The following is a 21,574-nucleotide window of genomic DNA, read 5'->3' on the forward strand; positions in this document are numbered from 1 at the left end:
TCCCACTGCTGCCCCCCGCCAGTGCTGGGAGTGGGGCAGGGGACTGTGGCGGGTGTGGGGCAGCCGGGCCCTTCCTCCAGCCCCACGCTGCCAGGAAAGGAAACCCTGGTGTTTCCTCTTGTGCAACACTGCAGAGGCAGCGGGGCCGGGAGGGAAGCAAGAGGAGAGGCCGGCGGGGCCCCGTTTGCACAACGAGAGCTGCAAGGGGGTGACACTACCACTCTGGCCTCCCCCTGGCAGGGCCATGGGGCTGGGGTGTGGGGCAGACCGCAGCGGAGCAGCACCCGGGGTAGGGCTAGGCCGTGGGTGTTCTTCCAAGGCTGGGCGAGCAGCACCGTTACCCCTGCAAGCACTGGGAATGATGCAAGCACCGTCAGCCTTTCAAGCGCCTCTTGAGTGGGGCAAGGAAACCCCACAGCCATGAGCACTGAAAGGCTCAGGCCGTTTCGGGGAGAAGCAGAGTCAGGTAATACAGACTAGGGACTATCCTCCCCTGGAGCAGTGGAACCTGCCCAAGCACCTTTTCCTCCCTCTGCAGCACCCAGGCGGTCCCCAGCAACCCGAGCAAGGTCTCTTGCCCATGGCTTGATACGCTACCATGGCCCTGCCCCGGCGGAATTTAGCGCTGTTCCTGCGGAACTCCAGGAATCCCACTGCTGGCCCTTGGGGTGAGCTGGACCACGTCCTGTGGGACCCCCATGACCCTGACTCAGCCCAGCTCCTCTCACAAGGAGATGCCACAGCAGAACAGAGCAACTGACAGCTCCGCACCAGGGTGACCTCCTCCTCCGGACCGTGGCTCATGTCAGCTACAACAGTTCTCCAGGCGTGCAACCGCAGGCTCCAGACAGGGACAGAGGAGCCCAGAACTGCACAGAGGGACCCAGGACAGTGACAGAGGCTTTCTGAACACTGAGAAACACTTCTCTCTTTCACATGCACACCCTCATTCCCCTGTGAGATATCCCCAAATTACACTCCATCTCCTCTGAATTGCAAATCTCCCATTCAGCAGCAAAGAGCCGAGCTCTGCACAGGAGGCGCCTCCCTGCTTCTCCTTTCATTTCCAAAAGGAAATGAGCGTTGATTAAAGAATGCAATGCTATTGCAAATTATTTGGAGAAACTGAGTAAGTCGCAGTGCAAATCCTCTTAGTAATGCTCCCTCATTTCTCCTTAATGCCTTTCTATAAATGGAGAGCTGGGACAGAGCATACCTCCGGAAAACTGCTCACAAGCAAGCCCTGCAGATGCACGGACTCTGGGGGAAGTGAGCAAGCAGGGAGACCTGACTACAATGAGCCTGGAAAAAAAAACGTGAGCTTAATTAAAACGCAAATCCCAGTGTAGCAAAGCTTTACTCTGGCCCTGGAGGTGTGCAGGACATGGGTGTGAGGGTAAGCTTTTCAGAGGGCACACATCTGTCTAAACATCACTCACCACCAGCAGCTAAAGGCAAATCACAGCCTTGCCGGGGCTCAGAAAAGGTTTTTCTCTGGCAAAATCCCAAAGCAAAGCCAGCTGGATAACGCTGGGGGGTGCTCAATGCCCTGCTGGGGACTGGAGAGAGCTCCTGGGGAGAACTGGGGTGGCCGCGGTCCCCCCTCCACCGGGCACCCATGGCCTTTGACAGCAGTGGCAGGAGCAGGGAACAAGCCCGGCTTTGTGGCCGCCGGCAGCCGGAGGGAAAGGGAGGCAGAAAGGCAGTGCCGGCAGGGTTGGCTGGCCGCGCGGGGCCAGGTGCCGCGTGCCTCGTACATGCATGGATGTATGTCTACATATAGGATAAGAGGATGCTCAGCACAAACCAGTCTTCCCGCTCAGTCCTAAATGCTTCCTTTGAGCAGGGAGTGAGAGGAGACATCAGACATACCATCCCAGCATTTAATCCAGGCTATTTGGCTGCATCCACTGCTGGATCCATGACTTTAAAAAAAAAAGGGCTCCTTGCCCAGTCAGCTACACGCCAGAGCCACTCCAGGGACGACGCACCTTGACCAGGGCTGTGTGAGCATCTTCCCGAAGGTGCTGCTGCCCTTCTCGCCTCCTGCTTCCACCAGATGAGAAATAATCCCCAAAATGACTCAAGTCTCAGATTTCCCTTTGCTTGGGCCATAAAAACAACCACATTTTCCCCAAAGCAATGTTGGCCTTCGGTGTTAGAGACCCCAAAACCTCACTGCATCCACCGGGGTTTGCTCCCAGTGGTGGTGGCTCAAGATGTTCCTCTCTAGGAGGAGATGCTGACACCACCAGCTCGGACGTCAGCAGGAGAAGGAGGACCAAGGTGTACCAGAGACAGCCCTGAACCCCAAGGGACACCACCATGGGGGCTTCAGGGGGGTGTTTGGGGACACCTTGCCCTGCACCCTGCCCTGCCACAAGGGACACCCCAAACTGGAGTCACCAGGAAGACAGCCACAGGCTCTGCGAGCCATGTTGGAAGCCGATGGCATTGCCACGAGGCTTTTCTTGGCAGAGACCTGCCCTGGCATCGCCACCTCCAGGTCCGCTCTCCCGAGATTGGGAGGATGATGACTTCAGATGGATGTCACACTTGGTCTACCCACCATCAGCACTCTCCAGCGCACGGTGAAGCCCGATATGAGTGTTATGGGGAAACTCTTCCAGCATGGGTGGTGCTTCCAGGGGAGAAACCACCTGGGCCAGGCCAGGGAGGGCTGATGTGATGTTCAGAGGTCTCTGCACCACAAGGAGACACAAGAGGATGGCAGCTGCTGTCCGATCCCCACCAAGGCCTTTGCCTTGGTGAGCTGTAGTACCATTATCATGGTAGAAAAATGAAAATAAGTTGAAGGATGCACATTTTGAGCGTACCTGAACAGACCACCCCAGTAGCTCCCAGCTCCTTCCAAGGGCAGCAAGTTGGCATCAAGGCAGAGGTTGGGATCCACAGGGTGATGTGCCCATGAGCTGCATGTGCAAGAACTTAACCCACTGCTCCTCCCGGCCTTTCCAGAGCCTCCAGCAAAAATAACAAGTTCAAAACCATCACGAGAGCTGGGGCAGGATGAGACAGTGCAATCCAATCGCTCCTCCACCTTTGAGGCAAGCAAAGGGTAAGAATGAAGACAACCACCCAGCTGACTTGTGGTGGGTCCCAAGGACTCAAGTGAGACCTCCGATGCCAGGAAGGGAGAGCTGGGCTGATCACCACTGGCTGGAAGGGTTTGGTTCCACCAACGCCAGGGATGAGAGCTTGCTACGTTGAACACATCACTGCCCACCATCAGGGGACCAGCACCCAAAGAGTTGGGCCACTGAATTTTTCCAGTGCCATAAACAATTTATGCAGATTAATTACTTGGACATGTGCTTTTTAAGTCCAGTTTAAGGAATACAGACTTTTCCAATACACAGATAAACCTTTGGAAAAAAACCAAGACAGGGAGAAAACTGATTTTGGGCAGAACAGCTGGCAAAAAGTGAGGTTACAGAAGAAGCCAAACCTCACCAACAACCATCAGGGAAGTTGACACTGTAAAACTCAGATCCCTTTGAAGCCTCCAGCTGAAATAACAGTCAAAACAGAAGTCAACCTAGGCTGCAGAAGAGCTTGGGGAGTGCTTTGGTCACCTCCAGCACAGGTCCTGGCTCCCGCTGCCAGGCACTTCTGATCCACCACGCAGCCGGAGACCCCACAGCACAACCAGACCCCATCATGGGTGGCTGGATCCGAGCAGAGGTAGAAAACCAGGAGGCTCCCCAGGACCCCTGCACCCCTCCGCAGCTGCTCCCCATGAAAAACACTCGTTACTCTTTTCGCTTAATTACTGATATGGGCACTCCATCACTCGTGCCCCCCATTGCCCAGCTGGCTTGGTCACGGCCCAGAGCCCTGTTAGCCAGGCTTTTAATTTTATGTGGGGATTTTACACAAAGATAATCTCTTCCAGCAGCAGTGACTTCCATCTGGGGAGGGAGGACAGCGTGTTCTCCAGGGTCAGTGGTTCAGGACGGTCCTCCACCACTTTCAAGTATTCCTAAAACGTCCCCAGTGGTCCCGACTGCAGTCTTTTGCTTCCCAGTAAATGCAAATATTTGGGCATTTTTTGGAACAGGAGGAAATAAAGGAGCGAGGCTGGAGGATGCAGAGAACAGACACCAGGTGCTCATTTCTGGACACGCATTTCAGTGATCAGCTGCCATCCCAGGACCGACCTTCCTTGGGAAGTTTTACCCCAGCAGGAATACCCGGGGTGCGTATCACCCAAGCGGGATGCTCCCGAATTCTGTGGAGCTGGGAAGCCCCAGGGATGTGGAGCCCCATGGTGCCAAGGTAGCTTTCGTGGAAATCCTTCCAAGCAACGCCTACCGCTGAGCGAGCAGCAGCTCCCGCGAGCAGGACGGGGCGTCCTTCGCCCATTATCCCTCCAGGAGGTCTGGATCCTGCAACGGAGCTGAGAACAGCCAGCACCACATGGGCTCTCCGCTGCACCCAAGGGTCCTTCCCTGTCCCTAACCCAGCTCTGCTGGAACACTGTGAAAAGCAAAATCCCTCTTCCCAGGTGAGAAGTGCAGGGGATGACCATGCCTGCCTGTGGGAATGGACCCTAAAACCCCACTTTTCACCCCAAACTTGTTTCCATCCCTAACGTCCGGGTGAGGGGCTGCTCCCATGGACCGAAGGGGCTGTGACAGCAGCACCGTGTGTGGGGACGCAGGGACATGGGGATGCGGGTGCTCGTGGCACCACCAGCCGAGTCGAGGACCCGGGGGGAAAGCAAGTTAAAGGTGTGGGTGGGAGCGACCCCCGGCCCAGGCTGCAGCAGCACGGCGGGGGGGTGGGTGTCAGCTTTAACCGCGAGGACGAGCCCCCTGATAACCGAAGGAGGGGGCGCGCGGCTCCCGCTGCCACCCCAAACCCACCCTCGGGTTCCCCCGGGTTTTACACCCGGAGGCACCAATACCTGGGGGCTTACAAACTTCCCCGGGAAGGAGTTTCGCTGGATGCAAACCCTTATTCCAGGAATAAACCTGGATGCCATGCCCTGCCGAGGTGCTGGGGGGGACGACGAACGGCTGCGGGGGTCTCCCGGAGGAGGGGTCCCCGGGGTGTGGGGGGGAGGCGGTACGGGGGTCCCCGAGGCTGCGTACTTACCACCTTGCCCAGCTCCATGGCGGAGGGGCGGCCGCGGCCGGGGCTCCGGCCCCCGTGGGCGCTGGGTGCAGACTCAGCGCGGCGCGGCGGCGCCCATGGCGGCGGCCCCGCGGGGCGGCGGCGCTGGAAGGTTCTGCCGGGCGGCGGCGGCGGCGGCGGCGGCGCGGATTGGGGGGGGAGGGGGGCGCGCGCACCCGCGTACGGCCGCGCTCCCGCCAGGGGCGGGGGAGTGGGCGGGGGGCGGCCGCGGCGCTCCGCCGGAGTAACAAAGGAGCCCCGCGGAGGCGCGCGCGGGGCTGGGCGCGCGCGTGAGGGGAGGCGGGGGGGCCGGCACGCCACCGCCCACCCGGGAGCGCCCCGCCGCGGCGCCCGCCCGCAGCCCGCCGGGTGCTTTCGGGGCAGCGGCGAGGCGGAGGCGGAGAGGATGCCCGGAGGCAGGGCGGGAGGTGGGCGCCGCACCCCCCCGGGGCAGCCTGCCCGACCCCTTGCCCGAATGCCCTGCCCCACCTGCACCCCTCTGCCCCATCCCCTGCCCGCCCCCCCTCCTGCACCATCTCTGTGCCTGGGGGTGGAAGCGACACCCGAGGGTCTGGCCGCTGATCCGCACAGGGTTTCCCTCGCCCAGGAGCCCGCTCGGCTGCCGCAATCTCGGTTCTAACAACAAAAGCAATTAAACTGGCATGGTTAAACGAGTCGCTCGGCCTCAGCCCACCACCCTCGGGCAGGCACGGCACGCTGACAGCCCGCATCCATCCCACCGTGGGACAGGCAAACACCCAGGCAAGGAGTATTTTGTTTTTTCCCCAGCTCCTACCAGTGCTCAAGAAGCACTTTAGCATCTTCCCATGGGAGGTATGAAAGAAACCCAAACAATTCTTCTGTTCTCCTGGGATCCCTTTAAAGCAAACCCAAACCAGGGAGGAGGAAAAGCATCGCAGCTGCCCCTCAGCTGAAGGAAGAGGAGAAGCTTCACGGCCCTAAGAAAAAAATGCTCCTGTGGTGCTGGCCCTGGCTGCACACGCTAATCCCCCAGGATTACTACAGTCTAGTCACGGCTCAGCCACTTACTGTGGGATGGTGACTTGGCCGCTCTTAATAAGATAACGGGATCCCCCATCCCTGTGGCGACAGAGCACCACCACCCCGGTGACCTGCCAGCACCCAGCTCTGCACCCACCCATCCCACCCAATTCATCCCAGCCCTGGTGAGGGGGGGGGGGGGGGCAGCTTTTAGGGTCAAGACTCAGGTCGTGTTTTCCTCAGGTGGCTGTTAAAGCCTCCGCTGCCATTCCTGGGACAGACGGACAGATGGATGCACCGCTCAGCAGCACTGTAGGTACACAGCTTGTTGGTTTTTTGCTGGACTAAATGTGTTTTCCTGCATCGGATGGTTTCAAGCAGCAGTCAAATTCCTCTGGGAGCAGAGTCTGGTCCCTGCTCTGAGCCTGGGGGTGAGCAGGAGGCAGCACTCCGGGGGTGGGTACCTGCCCCGATCGCAGGTGCCTGCCCCCATCACGGATACCTGCCCCTATCATGACAGGCATGACAGCACATGTGCGTGGCAGGAATGGTCTCTGCCACGCCGGCCACAAGAGGCATGGCACCAGCCCCGGCATCCCTGGGACAGGGCGCCCAGGCCCCGAAAGCAGAGGGGACAAACCCAGAATTGAGCACTGTGGCTGGGAAGGGGCAACGGGGTTTGTGTCCTCCCCACAGTGAAGCCCCTTGGTGAGCAATTCCCAGCTGTGCTCTCTGCATGGGAAGTGGGAGCTTGGGTCCTTGCTGTGCAGCCCAGCCCCCAGCCTGGTGTTCTCCCTGGCTTAATGGGATTCTGGAATTAATTAATTCACCCTTAGTTGGGTTTAGCATTGCTCTGAAACCAACGTTGCAACCGCTGCTGCCTTGCTGTCCCTGGATGTCCTGCAGATGCTGTCCACGCTTCCCAGAGCACCGTCTCCAGAGGCACCAAGAAGCCACAGCCTCCAGAGGCCGCAGCCCTGCAATTAGCACTTGGCCATCAGGTTTTAATGCCTCATTTCCATGAAGAGACCTTAAGGCAGGTATGCAAAGAGCACACCCTGCAAGGCACAGCCAAAACCAAAGAGCATCCTCAGGAGCAAAACCGAATCCCCCCAAGCACATGCATTGGAGGGATGTGACTTTTCCTACGATGCCACCATAGCTTGAAAAATAATATGCAGGATCCATCCTTTAGCCATATTTACTCGCAACACCCTGTAATATCATCGAAACTCATGTGCAGCCAGGCCAAGCTGCCCAGCTCCCACATACAGGCTTTGTGCTCCCAACATCTGTCCTTAATCCCATAAATTGAGTCAGCTCATCATCATTAGCCTTATTTTTCAAAATCAAGCTTTCACGCAAGCTCACCCCTAAACCAAACATCTCAGCTAGTGCTAAAGCCAGTTCAGAGAGAAGATGGTTATTGCTGTTACCGATGGTCTCCAATGGATGCTGCAGAGCTGGGACATGCAAGTGTCTGGCATGGCCACAGCTGCTGCGTGGTTCCTCATAGCTGAGCCACTCCAGCTGGCAAAGCCCAGATTCTGGAGGCCACCAGGAAGCCCTTGGGGAAAAGGGAGAGAGCTCCAAGTCCAGCCGGCTTCACAGCAAGGGGCGGTCATCAGCTAGAGGGCAAAACTAAGAGCCAAGGCAGCTCCAGAAGAAAACCTGAAAATTAATTTAAAGGTGATTTCGGGAGGGTCCCTGGAGCAAAGGGAAACCCAAATTCCCCAGTGGCAAGCAAAGCTGTGTTCCCCAAGCTGAAAGTACCAAGCAGGGAGTGCGGACGGCAGTGCACACAACCACGCCGGGGCTCAGGAGGGGCCAGTGTGACTTGTGTGGACAAATCCCACTGCTACAGGGATGCATTGGAGCAAAAGGAATTTCCTTCTTGCTTTACCAAGTCCAGGGGAGTTCCCTGCTGTGGTTCACGGCACCGCTGTGGAGAAACGCTGGTGCTGGCACGAGAGCTGCTCCTGCCCCACATGGTGCTCCTGGGTTATTCCCAGGGGCTCCTGTAAAGATGCCAGGGCGCTGACCTGCTGCTCTCTGCAGCTGCAGGAGCATCAGCTCTGCTTCCAGTTTCCTTCAACTGCTATAGATACAAATATATACATATTATACTTAACTCACTTGCACAAATCCACCAAAGGCTGTGCAAGAAGTGAACTTGCTCTCAATCTCCGTGCCACTGCAGCAGGAGCTGGATGGGATATATTGAGCATCCCCGTCGGGTGTGCAAACCCACAAACTTCATTCCAGGGTCCTGCATCCCATCCCAGCAATTCAGGGTGAGCTTGCAGAGGACCAGCCCTAGCAAGCCTCTCCGGAGCAGATGCACTCCAGTTGGGATGAAGGGAATTACCTTGCGAATGAAGGCCGTGGTGGGGGAATGCTGGGGATGAGCTGAAGATGCTGCTGAAAAACCCCAGGGCATCAAGGGCACTGCCTCCTCCAACCCCTCTAGCTCAGGGTGTAGGAAGGGGCCTTTCCCAGCAGGGAACAGGGAAGGCAAAGCAAGGGCTGCTTCCCTGGAGAACCGGGGGGAGGCAGCCCCTCACTTCACCCTGTCTCCCGAGTGCCTTCATCATCTTCCTGATGATGCAGCTGATCCAGAGAGGTGGAGAGCCCCCTCCTTTGCCCCCAGCTCTATTTAACCTTCTTCAGTGCTGCGCTCTGAGATTCTTTACACCATCCTGGAAACACCATCCATCCTCCTGCAGCTCCATTATTCTCCTGTGAGCTGCCGGGATGGTACGTGCGGTTCATACTGTGATGGATGAAGGAGGAAGAGACATTCAGCATCTTCCCCGAGCCCACTGGAGGCTCCATAAGCAGCTTTTAAATTCAATTTCAGCAACCGACTCCCATTAAAATGAAGGGAATTAGGGCTAAAATGTCTCGGCAAATGTGGCCTTTTGTCATTACAGCCAGCTTGACGAGGTTCGTTGGGTAATGAACTAGAAGGAATTTTCTTGTATTGGTTTTAAACACCCTACTTCTGTTTGAGAAAAATCTCTGCCTGAGCTGATGCTTGGGACAGGGGACGGGATGGAGTGGAAAGCCCGGGCCACTCTGCTCCATGAAGCATTTACCTCTCTCAAAGGTCTCCTTCTCTCTCCCCCCCCCCCCCCCCCCCTTACTGTTCATTTTACTGGGTCTAAAAATACTCCAAAGCCTTTTAAACCCTCTTCCCCTGCAGCCGCCTCCCTCCTGGATGACTAATAATATCTATTGCTCCTTCTTGATCTCTCTGTGTTTTCCAAGTCTTCCCCGAGGGAAGGAACCAAACAGGAGCCTCGATCTCAAACCACCCCTCGGATTCATAGTCTCTTAAGTTCGTTTTCCTCAGGGAACAGCATTTTTTTCCAGCTGCTCCAGTATAGGAGCAGTTTAAATCCACCTCCCCAGAGCAGCTCTCTTAGCTCATAGTAAACTAGTCCTGCCCCATGGCTTAACCATGCAAGAGGCTGCTGGGGCATCTTTCTGATAAGGGATCTCCAGCATCCCAGGATTTCAGAGCTCTAGGTATAAAGCAGAGTAGCAGGTTCATTGGGAAAACCACTGAGCACTTGGAAAACTATTTATTTCCTATCTTACAGGTTTCAGCTCTTTTCAGCATCTCTCCAGATCTGGAGCACTTGCTTGGGGGATGCGCCTTCAAGGACTTGTTAGGCTGGGGTTCATTTCTGGTTCACAGAGCTGGGTGAGCATTGCTGGCTGTGCACTGAATTTTGCTTTTTACGAGAAGGGAGCGAATGCCGGGCAACGGGGTGTATTTGTAATGGTGTGATTGAGAGGAAAAACCCACCTCACTATTCCTGTTTGTGGCAATGGCTTTTTTTTTTTCCACTGACCTGGGAGGTTAGAGTGTTGTAACACAGAACAGCTTTCCTGACCGATCCACTGCGCTGCTCCACGACCTTCCGAGACAGAGCCGAGACCTGCCCCAGGCACCTCGCGCAGCAGCACAGCCAGCCTCACACCATGGGTTATGTGGGATACAGCAATAGAGCAGTTGTGCTGGTGGAAGCTGAAGGTGTGATGAGTTTCTCTGGACTCAGACACGACAATATAGCCAAAGCCCTCCGGGCTGATCCAACACCACTGTGATTTTCAGAAGGAGTCCAGCAACCAACAACCTTCAGAAACCCCTTACACTAACAATGCTGAAGTAAAAAAAAAAATCCCCCAATTGTCACAGTCTTGGTGAACCAGCTGCTTTTCATTACCAAATCTGCACTCGCAGAGGAGGCAGATTTAAAGGGTCTTTGGGTGCTCCGATACTTCTGGAAATCCCCCTGGCCAACTAATGCCCAAATACCTTTGCAAATCTTGATTTAGGAAAAATATCCGCTCCGGAGCAGTGCTTAAAAAGCTCAAGGCCATTTTCAAATCCCTGTAATGCCACAGTTTCCTGGGCATATGAAAGCGAGAGGAAAAAGCAGATCAGTCTGAAGTGGGCACGGGTCCAGGGGTGACGGCCGCACTGAAGGCTTGCACAGGCACGGAGCAGGCAGCATGGGCAGGAGCGGGCAGCCCAGGGCTGCCGGCGAGGGGGTTATTTCAGTGGGTACCGAGCTCCCACAGCTCCTCACCATGGGCTGGACCAGCACAGGGAGTTGGGGAGGAGTGCTGCCCTTCCACATCACCCCAAGCAGAAGATAAATGCAGGGCTCTCAGGGTGCAGAAACACACAATCCCTGTAGGACCAATGGGCATGGGCGAAGCTGGGACTGACGGGCGCGGGGGAAGCTGGCGCTGCTGTCAGCCTCAGGCCCGGGTGCGGGCAGGGAGCCCGGCTCCATTATCCCTCCTGCCTTTACAGGAAGCTGCTTTGTTGTGTTGTCAATATACAGATTTTCTTAAAAAAAAAAAAAAGCCAGGGTTCATGCTGCCATTATTGATCGTTTGTTATTTTTAGCTCCTTTTTCAATCTATAGCCATTGGTGTTACAGCAACTGCATAAGCCTCATGTAACATTGCTCAGACAGTGCCTGTGGATGGGGCCAGTCCAAGGTTAGCAGGAGCTCAGTGAGCAGCTCTTTAAAGCCAACAGACTTAAAAATGCAAGAGGGAAAGGCAGACATGGGATAAAGCAGCATCCTCCCCACTCGCTGCTTCACCCTCCTGCTGATATTGCATGGAGCCAGGCAGATCCTCCCATCCAAACCTGGAGCAGAAGAAACTCCAGTTCCCCATCTGGCGTGGAGGGCTAGGAAGCCATAGAAAGGATGACACACAGCTGAGTGGTGCAGTCGATACGCTGGAGGGAAGGGGTGGCATCCAGAGGGACCTGGACAGGCTGGAGGAGTGGGTCCATGTAAACCTCATGAAGTTCAACCAGGCCAAGTGCAAGGTCCTGCACCTGGGTCAGGGCAATCCACAGACTGGGAGATGGATGGATGGGTGGATGGAGAGCACCCTGTGGAAAAGGACTGAGGGATACTGGTGGGCGGAAAATGGGACATGAGCTGGCAATGTGGGCTTGCAGCCCAGAAAGCCAAGCGGCTCCTGAGCTGCATCACCAGCAGCATGGCAAGCAGGTCGAGGGAGGGGATGCTCCCCCTCTGCTCCGCTCTCCTCAGATCCCCCTGGAGCACTGCGACCAGCTCTGGGGTCCCCAGCACAAGACACACATGGACCTGCTAGAGCGGGTCCAGAGGAGGTCACCAAAATGGTCCAAGGGATGGGACACCTCTGCTATGGAGAAAGGCTGAGGGATTTGGGGCTGTGCAGTCTGGAGAAGAGACGGCTCCGGGGAGACCTTACTGCGGCCGCTCAGTACTTAAAGGGGGCTTATAGGAAAGAGGAAGAGAGACTTTTGAACAGGGCCTGCACCAACAGGACAAGGGGCAATGGTTTTAAACTGAACAAGGGTGGGGTTAGCTTGGACATAGGGAAGAAATGTTGTACGATGAGGGTGGTGAGACACTGGCAGAGGTTGTCCTGAGAAGCTGTGGCTGCCCCATCCCTGGAAGTATTTGAGGTCAGGTTGGACGGGTCTTTGAGCAACCTGATCTACTGGCAGATGTCCCTGCCCATGGCAGGGGGGTTGGACTGGATCATCTTTGAAGGTCCCTTCCAACCCAAACCACTCTGTGAGTCCATGATCCTGTGATGGACAGGGAAGGCACCACCTGAAGTCTTCGATATGAAAGGACAGCCTTCAGCAGCCACAATAACAATCGTGGCAATGGGATGTAAAACTGCACACTTAACTTCAGCTAGTGTGTACGTGACCACTTCCTCATCACTCGCAGATCTCTTCTGTCCCCCCTGCGGCCCCATCTGTACATTCAGGTTATCGGGAAACCCTTCTCGACTTCAGCCGAGGTCTTCCTTTACACATGCACAATGCACCACTGTAGTTAGTTGCTTACTTCTTGTCAGCCTAATGCTGACACCATCGAGATAAGCAAAATGCCCAGAAGAAGGAAACAGGGTTAGCAAAGGTCACAACTGCACTACCAAACCGTCAGTGCTGTGCTCACCACTCCCATGTTTGCCACCTCGCTGCTCCTTGGGCTGCCAGCACCCAGAGCTCCTCTGTCACCCACCTCTTTGCAAGCCCCAGAGGTCTACGGGGGGATAAATGCTCCCAGCATCTGTCCCCATCAATGGGGCCATTTACCCCCATCAACAGCCCCCAACTTTGTCTGCACTTCTCCACTTTGCAGCCCCTCCGTATCTGGATCAGTGTCAATGATTCAGAAGATGGTCGATAAAACACAGCTCTCACCCATTTCCTTTTGAAGCCCCCAAGTTCTGGCCTGGAAGCTTCATGTATGGGGACCTGGAAGTTCACGTGGAGCACAGCTGGTGCCCGTGGGGCTGGAGACGAAGCCGTGCCAAAATACCTTCAGCATCTGCCCACGGGTGCCTTCCTCCCTCTCCCAAAGCGCAGGGAGGCCCATCCTTTTGGTAGTCTCCAAATGTCTACCTTAGGCGGTCTTCAAATTGAATCATTTTAATTATCTGCTTTTGTTTGTCCCTTGAATTGAGACCTGCAGACCCGGTAGCAATGCCACATGCGTGATGCTTCAGCTCAATGCCCAGCCAAGATTTGCACACCCACCACCCAGGACCTTCTCACACCTTCTCCTGAGCTTTATTTCCACGTGAACCCAAAAGACAGGGAAGAATAGGGCTGAGCGGACGCTCCTGGCAGCTTTGCAATCTGTACGCACACCTCAGCACCTACAAGCCCTAAATGTTAACAGCTTCAGCACACCCGCATAACGAACAAGGAACGAACTCCTCTGAAATGAAACCACCTGATGCAATAGGCTGGGAAATGCCACAGCAAATGTTTTCCCTGTGTCCGGACCCCACCCTATGGGGCCAGATGCTGCCAGACCCCTGCCAGGCCCTGGCAGTCTGCAAAGCAGTGCTGAAAGGACGCAGAGGGCTGCAGACACTGAGCCTGCCTCTAGCTAACGGGCAGCAGCAAAAGTATTTATAGGAAATAGGCAACATGTTTACAGCCCCGGGAAAGTTTCCAGCTCTGAGTATATTCATATTTAAGTGCCACGCAGTTGCAGAGAGAGGTCGGAGCAAAGCGGGTGATGCCGGCGCCGTCACAGCATCACCACCTCCTTCTCTGAGTGCTCCCGGAGGTTTCTCTGCTTTCTTTGGTGTCGCAGGTCACTTTCCAGCTCTCTCAACCCCCAACTCAGCCGCCAAGATCTCTGTCCACCTTCCTGTCTCCCAGAGAGTCACTTCCCAGAAGTGTCAGCATGCCACGGGCTCTGAAGAGCTGCGGGTTTGCAGCCTGTGGTCTTGCAAAGGGGCAGTGGGCTCATCTCCCTCCCACCGGACCCAGTGGGATCAAGGTGCCCATTTCAGTTCAGGGAGAAAATGGTGGAGCAAATGAACTGATGTCCAAATGACAGATAAAACCAGCATTCACTGCTCAGCATCTCCTCACATGCAGTGGGTGACCAGTGCCAGGATTTCACCCCATGGCTGAACCTGCTCCCCTCTCCCCCAGCAAGGAAATAGCTCACTCCCAGCGTCTCCAAATCTCTGCCGCTGGGAAGGTTTGACCTTTATAATTAATAAATACTGGTTTAATAAATACATACAATCTAAGCTTACATATACTTAATAAATACATAGGACCTAAACCAAAGGTGACAGAGGGCTGTGGGCACTGGAGCAGGACAGAGCTCTGCATGCATCCCCCTAGGATCTCCCAGGAGTTCAGAAACAAGCATCCGGCTTCATTAAGCTATGACTGTGGTCCCCAAGCGCCAGTCCCCAGCAGCGCTCCCCAGCACCCAGGCAACCACGCGCTGCTGGTGCGCTGTATGTGCCGCTGCTGGCTGTAACCAGAGCTCAGTGCCCAGTGATGGGCTGTCCACTCCTCGTGCAGAGGAGCAGGATGGGACAGAGGAGGTACAAGGGATGTTCTCTGATGGATGTGTAACTGGAAAATAAGCCAGTTCCATTCCGGTACATGAGTGCAAGCTTTTCTTGTGCTCTTTTAAGAGTACCAGCGGTACACGCTCCCTGTGTTCAACACCTCTCCTGTGTCTGCGGATGCTCCTCACCGCAGGTGATGCTCCCCGCATGCAGCTCCGTGACTTTGCCAGGCTGTGATCATCTGGCATGCCGCCTGCTCGCTGGGTGTGGAAAGCGCCTGGGGAGCCTGCAGAGCCTGAGCAGGGATCTCTGCTGGGACACAGGATGGAGCCCAAGGTGGAAAAAAAAAAAACGGTGTATAAAGGAAACTGTGTTTCATGTGTTACTGCTGCCTGATGCTTACCTATGGGGGAATTGCAGGCACAATTCTGTGCAAAAGGCTGCAAAATCTCATCCCGAGATCTAGATATTAGTTCTTACTCATTTTCCTTGTTCAAAAACAAACACTGCTGGCTGGAGTGCGTGCCAGTATGCCCTTCAGGTTACCCGCCCAAGAACGAAGGGTTGCACTGTCCTGCTCCTGTCAGTCCCAGCACTGCGGCTGGAGAGGAACTGAGAGTGTAAAACCCAGTGCAGGGTGTGGAGAACACGCCTGTGCCTCCTGGCAGGACGGGGAAAATGGATGAGAGGCACTTGGACTGGGCGCAGACTGCAAGAAGCAGCTCCATTGGGAGCCTCTCCAGCGGCAGGAGGAGATGCCCCCATGCTGGGAGCCACAGGTGCCCCACGGCTCACCCACGCGTGATTCCACAGGGACACAGGCTGGGCTTGGGGTGGCTGCACCCACCACCCCGCTCTCTGCCTCCTCCGGCCCGGGAGTGGGATGATGCGTCCTCCATAGTAGGATGGAGTTAGGAGGGATGCAGTGCTTGTTCCCATGGCTACAGGGGGCAGGGAGCCCTGGACACAGCCCTGCCTGCACACCGCCACCCTGTAGTGTCCTACACTGCAGCTGCAGGCAGCAACACAGCCCCAGCCCAGTGCAGGACAGGGAGGCAGGGCAGCTGAAGGGCTCTGCACCCCGAGGATGACCCTGCCAGAGCTAAATAGGACAGAGGGAAGGGCAGCCCCAGTATCTCCATGTTGTTTCAGGAAATCAGAAGGTATAATCTTAGAGGGAGATCTCTGCTCTCAAAAGCAAATCACAGCATCTGGAGCATGTGCAATGTTATCGCTGCCAAGCGCCTCCTGCCCGCTCGACGCTGAGCATGCATCGCTGGCAGAGGTGCATACAGGACACCAGAATAATGAGGTATCAGCTTGACAGACAAATGTGTGCTCCTGGCTACGTATAGACAGCTGAGCTGGAACTGAAGTGCAAGCAGGCACCGCTTCCCAAACCATCAGCCACCCCCATCTGTGATACAGGACTCACGTCAGCACACAAGCCACATGCACCAACTCAATCCCACTCTCCCAGAGACAGCAACAAGGGGTCCCACTGGTGCAGCAAAGCCCTGAAGTTTTCCAAGTACTTAAAATCAAACACCCTACTAAACACACCCAATTTCATTCTTTTTCAGCAATTCAGCAGTTGTCAGACACTGGCAGACCAGCCCAGCACAGGGCACTGGGTCCTCACCGCCCCCACGATATCCTGCTGCTGGAAGGTGACAGGGCTGGCCGGCATGACACGGGCACAAGGGTTCCCATGAAAGCCCGCGGGTGACAGCCAGCCTCTTGGACACAAAAGCCCCAGGGATCAGACTTGTCTGGGCGAAGGCGGATGATGGCTGAGCGAGGCACCAGCCGAAGGGCCGCAGGAGCTGCACCCAGCACTTCTGCAGAGAAGAACCTCCGTGTTCCTACGGCATTCGGGGAATCAGGACTTTTTTTACATTTTTTGATAAATAAAGAAGATTGTGCTAGAAATCTACTGACTTGATATTATCAGAAACAACCCAGAGAGCCCTGAACACAGCCCAGCTGCCATGGCCAGTCCCCCATGCCATACGCAGGTGCTCACTGGTGAGGCAGAGAAACAGAAACCCGGATGGTGAGAATTGGTGAGAATTTGCACCATGCTGCTACATGTGAGAAAAGCATATTGCAGCTAAACACCAGCACCAGGAAAAATGCAGGTGAGAAGCAGACATCTACATACAGGAGCACCCAGGCTGCTGGGACCGCCCAGGCATCACTGCTGCGGTGCTGCAGTCGTTATGTGGGGCAGCCACGTGGAAGGAGCTGAGCACTGGTCCTTCTTACCCTCTAGGACTGGAAAAGATGGAAATACCTAGGGTAAGAATAAGAAGCTCTCGCCAAGGCTAGCACACTGCTCACAGGATGTTGGTTATTCCACCGAGCAGTAAACACCGCCTCTTGTTGCAGGCTGGAGAGAAATAGTCTCTTGCAGGTGCTGGGATCAGATACCTAAAATTTGCTCATCATCAGAAGAAAGGAGCTGGCAGACTTCATCCCCCCGATACGAAATCTGCAGTTCTTAGCACTTCCACAATGTGCCAAATCTCTTTTTCCTGCTGATGGGAAGAGAAGCTGGAGAACTAGAGAGCAATTGCTCCCAGAGCTAGCGAATGTGGCAGAAAGGCAGGAAAAAGGGTTAAAATCATAAAAGATGTAACAGGGACAGTCTGGCTAATTGCCATTTCCACACGATGGCTGATTAAAAGAAAGAATTGGTTCAGATTTGATCTCAGATGAATTTTTTCCAGGTATGTCCCATTCCCAGCAGGCATTGGTGTCACATCAGCGCATCCTGGACAACGCAGCCCTGCTGCCTGAACGATGCTTGCACACACACAGAACTGTGGGCGCCAGCAGACAACTGGCAGCAGGGACCCAAAACAGTTCCCATATGATAAAAACTCTCAGAGGGGGAGATTGTAGCCATGGCATGCCCATAAATGGTATCTAAATATTAAGGGATTAACAGAGAAGTCTAGAGGTTATATAGTTAATTATACCCCTCTCGGGTGGGAGAGAGGAGCAGATCTGCTGGGATGCCCAGGGAAGCCTGTGCCAGCCCTCAGGCAGCAGCAGGGCAGCTCTGCCCGCGCCCCTGCCCTGGCTTTGCACTGCAGCCAAAATACCAGCTAATTTTAAGGGGCTGAAAACCATAGGTTTTGTCAAACTGTCCTCTCCTTTTTGCTCCCATTTATTTGTGGCCATGGAGCAGACGAAGCTTCGCTTCCCTCCCAGTGGGCAGAAATTGCTGAATCTTTTGTCTGAGCCCTACGCTCACCACCCAGCAGCTTTAGCAAATACCTGATCATTTATCCACCCCCCAGACATTATTAATTTCTGCAGCTTCAGCCAACACCGCCAGCACACACGGAGCTATTCTGCCAAACCAGCCACGCCGAGGTGTGAAATCTGGGGGTTGTGGAAAACACAGGCAGGGGTGAAAGACCTCATTCCCTGGGAAAGCCATCTTGCAGAGGCTCAACGGCTGGTGTGAGGGCACTGGGAATAAGGCAAAGGAGAAAGAAGACCCAGTCCGAGTGGAAAAATGCAGGACATGGTTCCCAGCTCAGCACTTGCGGCAGTGGGACTCTTCAAACTTGGATATCTCAGCTAAAAAAATAATAAAACTGGAATGTATAAGCAGAGAGCAGCCCTATTTCTAGCTGCAACTCCTCCCTGTGTGCTTGGCCTCTCAGACAACTCAGAAACTCAAGGCACTTCTTTCCGAGCTATAAAAAGAGCTGGAACAGGACTGCAATAGCTGGGAAGACAAACAAGAGGGCAGCGTGTCCTCCCATCGAGGCCAAGAGCATCACACCAGGAGAGAAGTGAAGCCAGGAGATGGTCCTGCTCAACCCAACTCCTCGCTAACATCACCTTTCAAGGTGCTCACAAGGAGGGAGGGCTGTGGGGCACGGCAGAAACTCCAGGCTGGATCCCACCCACCGAAACGTTGGCTGTGTCATGTCCCAGGTCATCGCACCACCTCTCACCCCGCCTGCACAAGGAGCAGTGAAGGTCCAGCTTCATGCCATGCTGCGTGTGACCCTCCCACCCGTCACGCCAACATAAGCCTGGGTCACCGCTGAAATGAGATGCTCTGTGCTTGGGGGAGGCACAGGTACATCCATGGACAACTGTGGCAGGTACCATGCTTAGAAGAGCTAGGACACAAAGCCCTTCCTGGGACCATGGGGAGGAATGAGCCACACCAAAATGCAGCTCCCTGCTCCCCAGTTAGAAACCTTGCCTGACACCCACTCCACATGTCCCAGCAGAACAGTACGGACCATCCAAGTTCCAGGTAACAGAATGAGACCATAAAATTCAGCAAACTCAGAAATACCTACCTTTGCCCTCTGCAGACAAGTATTTACTGCCACAGACGCAGTCAAACCTTGCTGACGCTGTCGGAACATTTCCTTCCCATTTGTGAAGTGTGCAAAACATTTCTGGCTGGGAAAACACAAGGTCTCCACCAGGTCACAGACTGGGAATGGCTCCACCAGAAGAGATGACTTCTTCAATGACTTCATTGACTTATTCAATGCAGAAGTCATCATCTCTTCTGGTGGAGCCATTCCTAGTCTACACTGACTTCTTCAACACAGAAGAAGTCAAAGTCTTCTGCTGCCTCTGCTTCGTATTGCCTTAAGACCCTGGAAAATCTTCACACACCACTAACTGGTGGTGTGGGACTTTCCTTGTGAGTAGTTCTGAGGGGTTGTAGAGCTGGACTGGGTGGCCCACAAGGAGCAACCTGAAGCTGGCATGCTTGGTGCACGCTGTCACCATGGCTCAGGAGGAAAGGGACAACAACCATGATGCCGACGGACCAGCAAGGGCACGGGCCAGCACCAGTGTGACCTGCTGCCAAGCCCACTGAGATGCAGGAGTGCTGATCAGTGCTTGATTCAGTGGATTGCAGAGATTGCATTTAGTCCACATCTGGATGAACAGTGACCTTCACCAGCAGTTGGGGACCTGAGGGCCACATCTCACTTGTGCAGAAGATGCAAATTGCTCTTTGCAACCGTACCCAGAGCCTTCCTGCGCCCAGATGCCCAATACTGGGGAAGCACTGCTTGGTGGGAGCTGTAATCTCAGGACATGCATCACTAGGTTGGTTAAGTCTACTGCTGAGGTCTCAGCACTCATGCCATCACATCTTTTCTGAGCTCTCAGGAGGAGGGACAATTCCTGGGTGTCCCTTATGTCCCGGTGCTTACGAAACCCTGTATTCTTGTTCACTTCCATGTGAACACAATGACTGGAAAACACTATTTTCCAGCCAGCATCTACTAAATAAAATAAGTGACGCCATGCACTCTCTAGAGAGTGCCGAGCTGCTCGCATGGACTAAAACAGACAAATGGTAACAATAAATAGCAAGTCTCCAGGCTGGCCCTGGCAAGAGAAATCTCTTCTCCCAAAGGGTCCCTTTGTTTGCTGCAACTTGCCTCTTTTCTGCATGGTAAATATTTAATGTGCCCTCCTCTGTGGCAGCGCTTCAGCTGCCAGCCCAGCTCTGGCAGCACAGTGGTGCTGACCGAGGGACTGCACCATCCCATGCAGGAATCAGGTCACTTGGCAAAGTGGTGGATGTGGTGGAAAGCCGGGCAGTGAACACCAGACCACAGGAGACCCCCAAGGAACAGAAACCCAGATGCCAACAGCCTCTGATGGAGCATTTGGGGCAGTAGGACCAAAAACCCACCTGGGAAGGACACAGGCTGATGCTGTTAAGTTGGGATTTATTGCAATCACATCAAGCTGGCTACCAGTCAGACTAGGTAAAAATAGCACGTAAAATTACGGAAGTCCTGGAACACAGTAAATAGCTTCAGCAATCTCATCTGCGAGCATGCTTAGCAGAGTTTTGTTAGTTTACTCAACAGCCAAGACACAAAGAATCTTCATCTCAGGACTCAAAGAATGGCAGATCTGGACAACTCAAGTCAACCTCACAACCTGAGTTTCATGACAAAGCCATAAAAAAAGCCTGGTAACCTCACTATGAGCTCCATAAAGCTGAACGAGCTCTGGTGCTACCTGATTTTCAGTAACACAGCTTTTGCAGCCACCACGCTGATGCTTTTTGTGTTGGTGGGAACAGAGAATGCAATGGTGTCTGCCTGTCCGAGCACCAGACCAGCATGGCTAGCTAAAGGCAGGGCAAGAAGGGATCAGCAAGCATGCGCCAAGCCCTGTGGGAGGGCACAGGCTCCAAGACACAGCTGATGGACATACCCACCTCAAAGCCTGCGGTGGGGACTGGGACCATCTGGGAGCATCGCTGTGCTGGACTGAAGATGTTGTTGGAAGCCCTGGCCAGGGCCATACCTAAAGTAGCCACAAGGCTAAGCCTGTCCTTGTGGTACAACACCAACCATGGCCACAACCAACATACACCACGTGCTCTCCATTGGCAGGAGACTTGTCAAGCTGCCAAAACGCAGGGACCAAAATTCTGCGGTTAAAAAAGGAAGCTCCGTGTGCTAAGACACAGTTTTAATCTGAACAAGGGTAGGGTTAGCTTGGACATAGGGAAGAAATGTTGTACGATGAGAGTGGTGAGACACTGGCAGAGGTTTCCCCAAGAAGATGTGGCTGCCCCATCCCTGGAAGTGTTTGAGGTCAGGTTGGACGGGGCTTTGAGCAACCTGATCTACTAGGAGATGTCCCTGCCCATGGCAGGGGGGTTGGACTGGATCATCTTTGAAGGTCCCTTCCAACCCAAACCACTCTGTGAGTCCGTGATAAAATATTAAATGTCTGCAAACGCTGTTGAGCAAGTAACTTCACCTTTTGCATGTAGACCAGGGATCATTTACCTTCTACTGTGATTAGCCCGGAACAGCACACAATGTATAATTAGTCCAGCCGTGGGCTGGGACTTGCACATACGGGCTAAAATACTGGCTGTGCTGCTGGTTTCTGCTGTCACCCAGGGAACAGTCTGTCCCCAGGAAGTTTTCTTATTTGGTGACTGTGCAAAATGAATCAGCCAAGCTGGTGGCAGAAATTAGGGCCAGGATACAGCCCTTCCTCCAGCCCTTGTGCTGCTGTGTGACCCCCC

General features: G+C 54.6%; 1 protein-coding gene across 2 annotated transcripts in view; it reads right to left on the bottom strand.

Annotated features, from left to right (window-relative positions):
• Positions 1-21,574, bottom strand: part of HIP1 (huntingtin interacting protein 1) — a 52,148-nt gene that overhangs the window by 23,278 nt on the left and 7,296 nt on the right. Inside the window, exon 1 of one of the 2 annotated variants that reach the window (XM_030029494.2) lies at positions 5,122-5,264. The exons of the other annotated variant lie outside the window; for it this stretch is intronic. Within the exon in view, the coding sequence (XP_029885354.1) occupies positions 5,122-5,139 (18 nt within the window). The 5' untranslated portion in view covers positions 5,140-5,264. Of the gene's footprint in view, positions 1-5,121; positions 5,265-21,574 lie in introns of those variants that run through there. 2 annotated transcript variants of the gene reach the window in all.

Source organism: Aquila chrysaetos, chromosome 10 (assembly GCF_900496995.4).
Source record: "Aquila chrysaetos chrysaetos chromosome 10, bAquChr1.4, whole genome shotgun sequence".
Lineage (NCBI taxonomy): Eukaryota > Metazoa > Chordata > Aves > Accipitriformes > Accipitridae > Aquila > Aquila chrysaetos.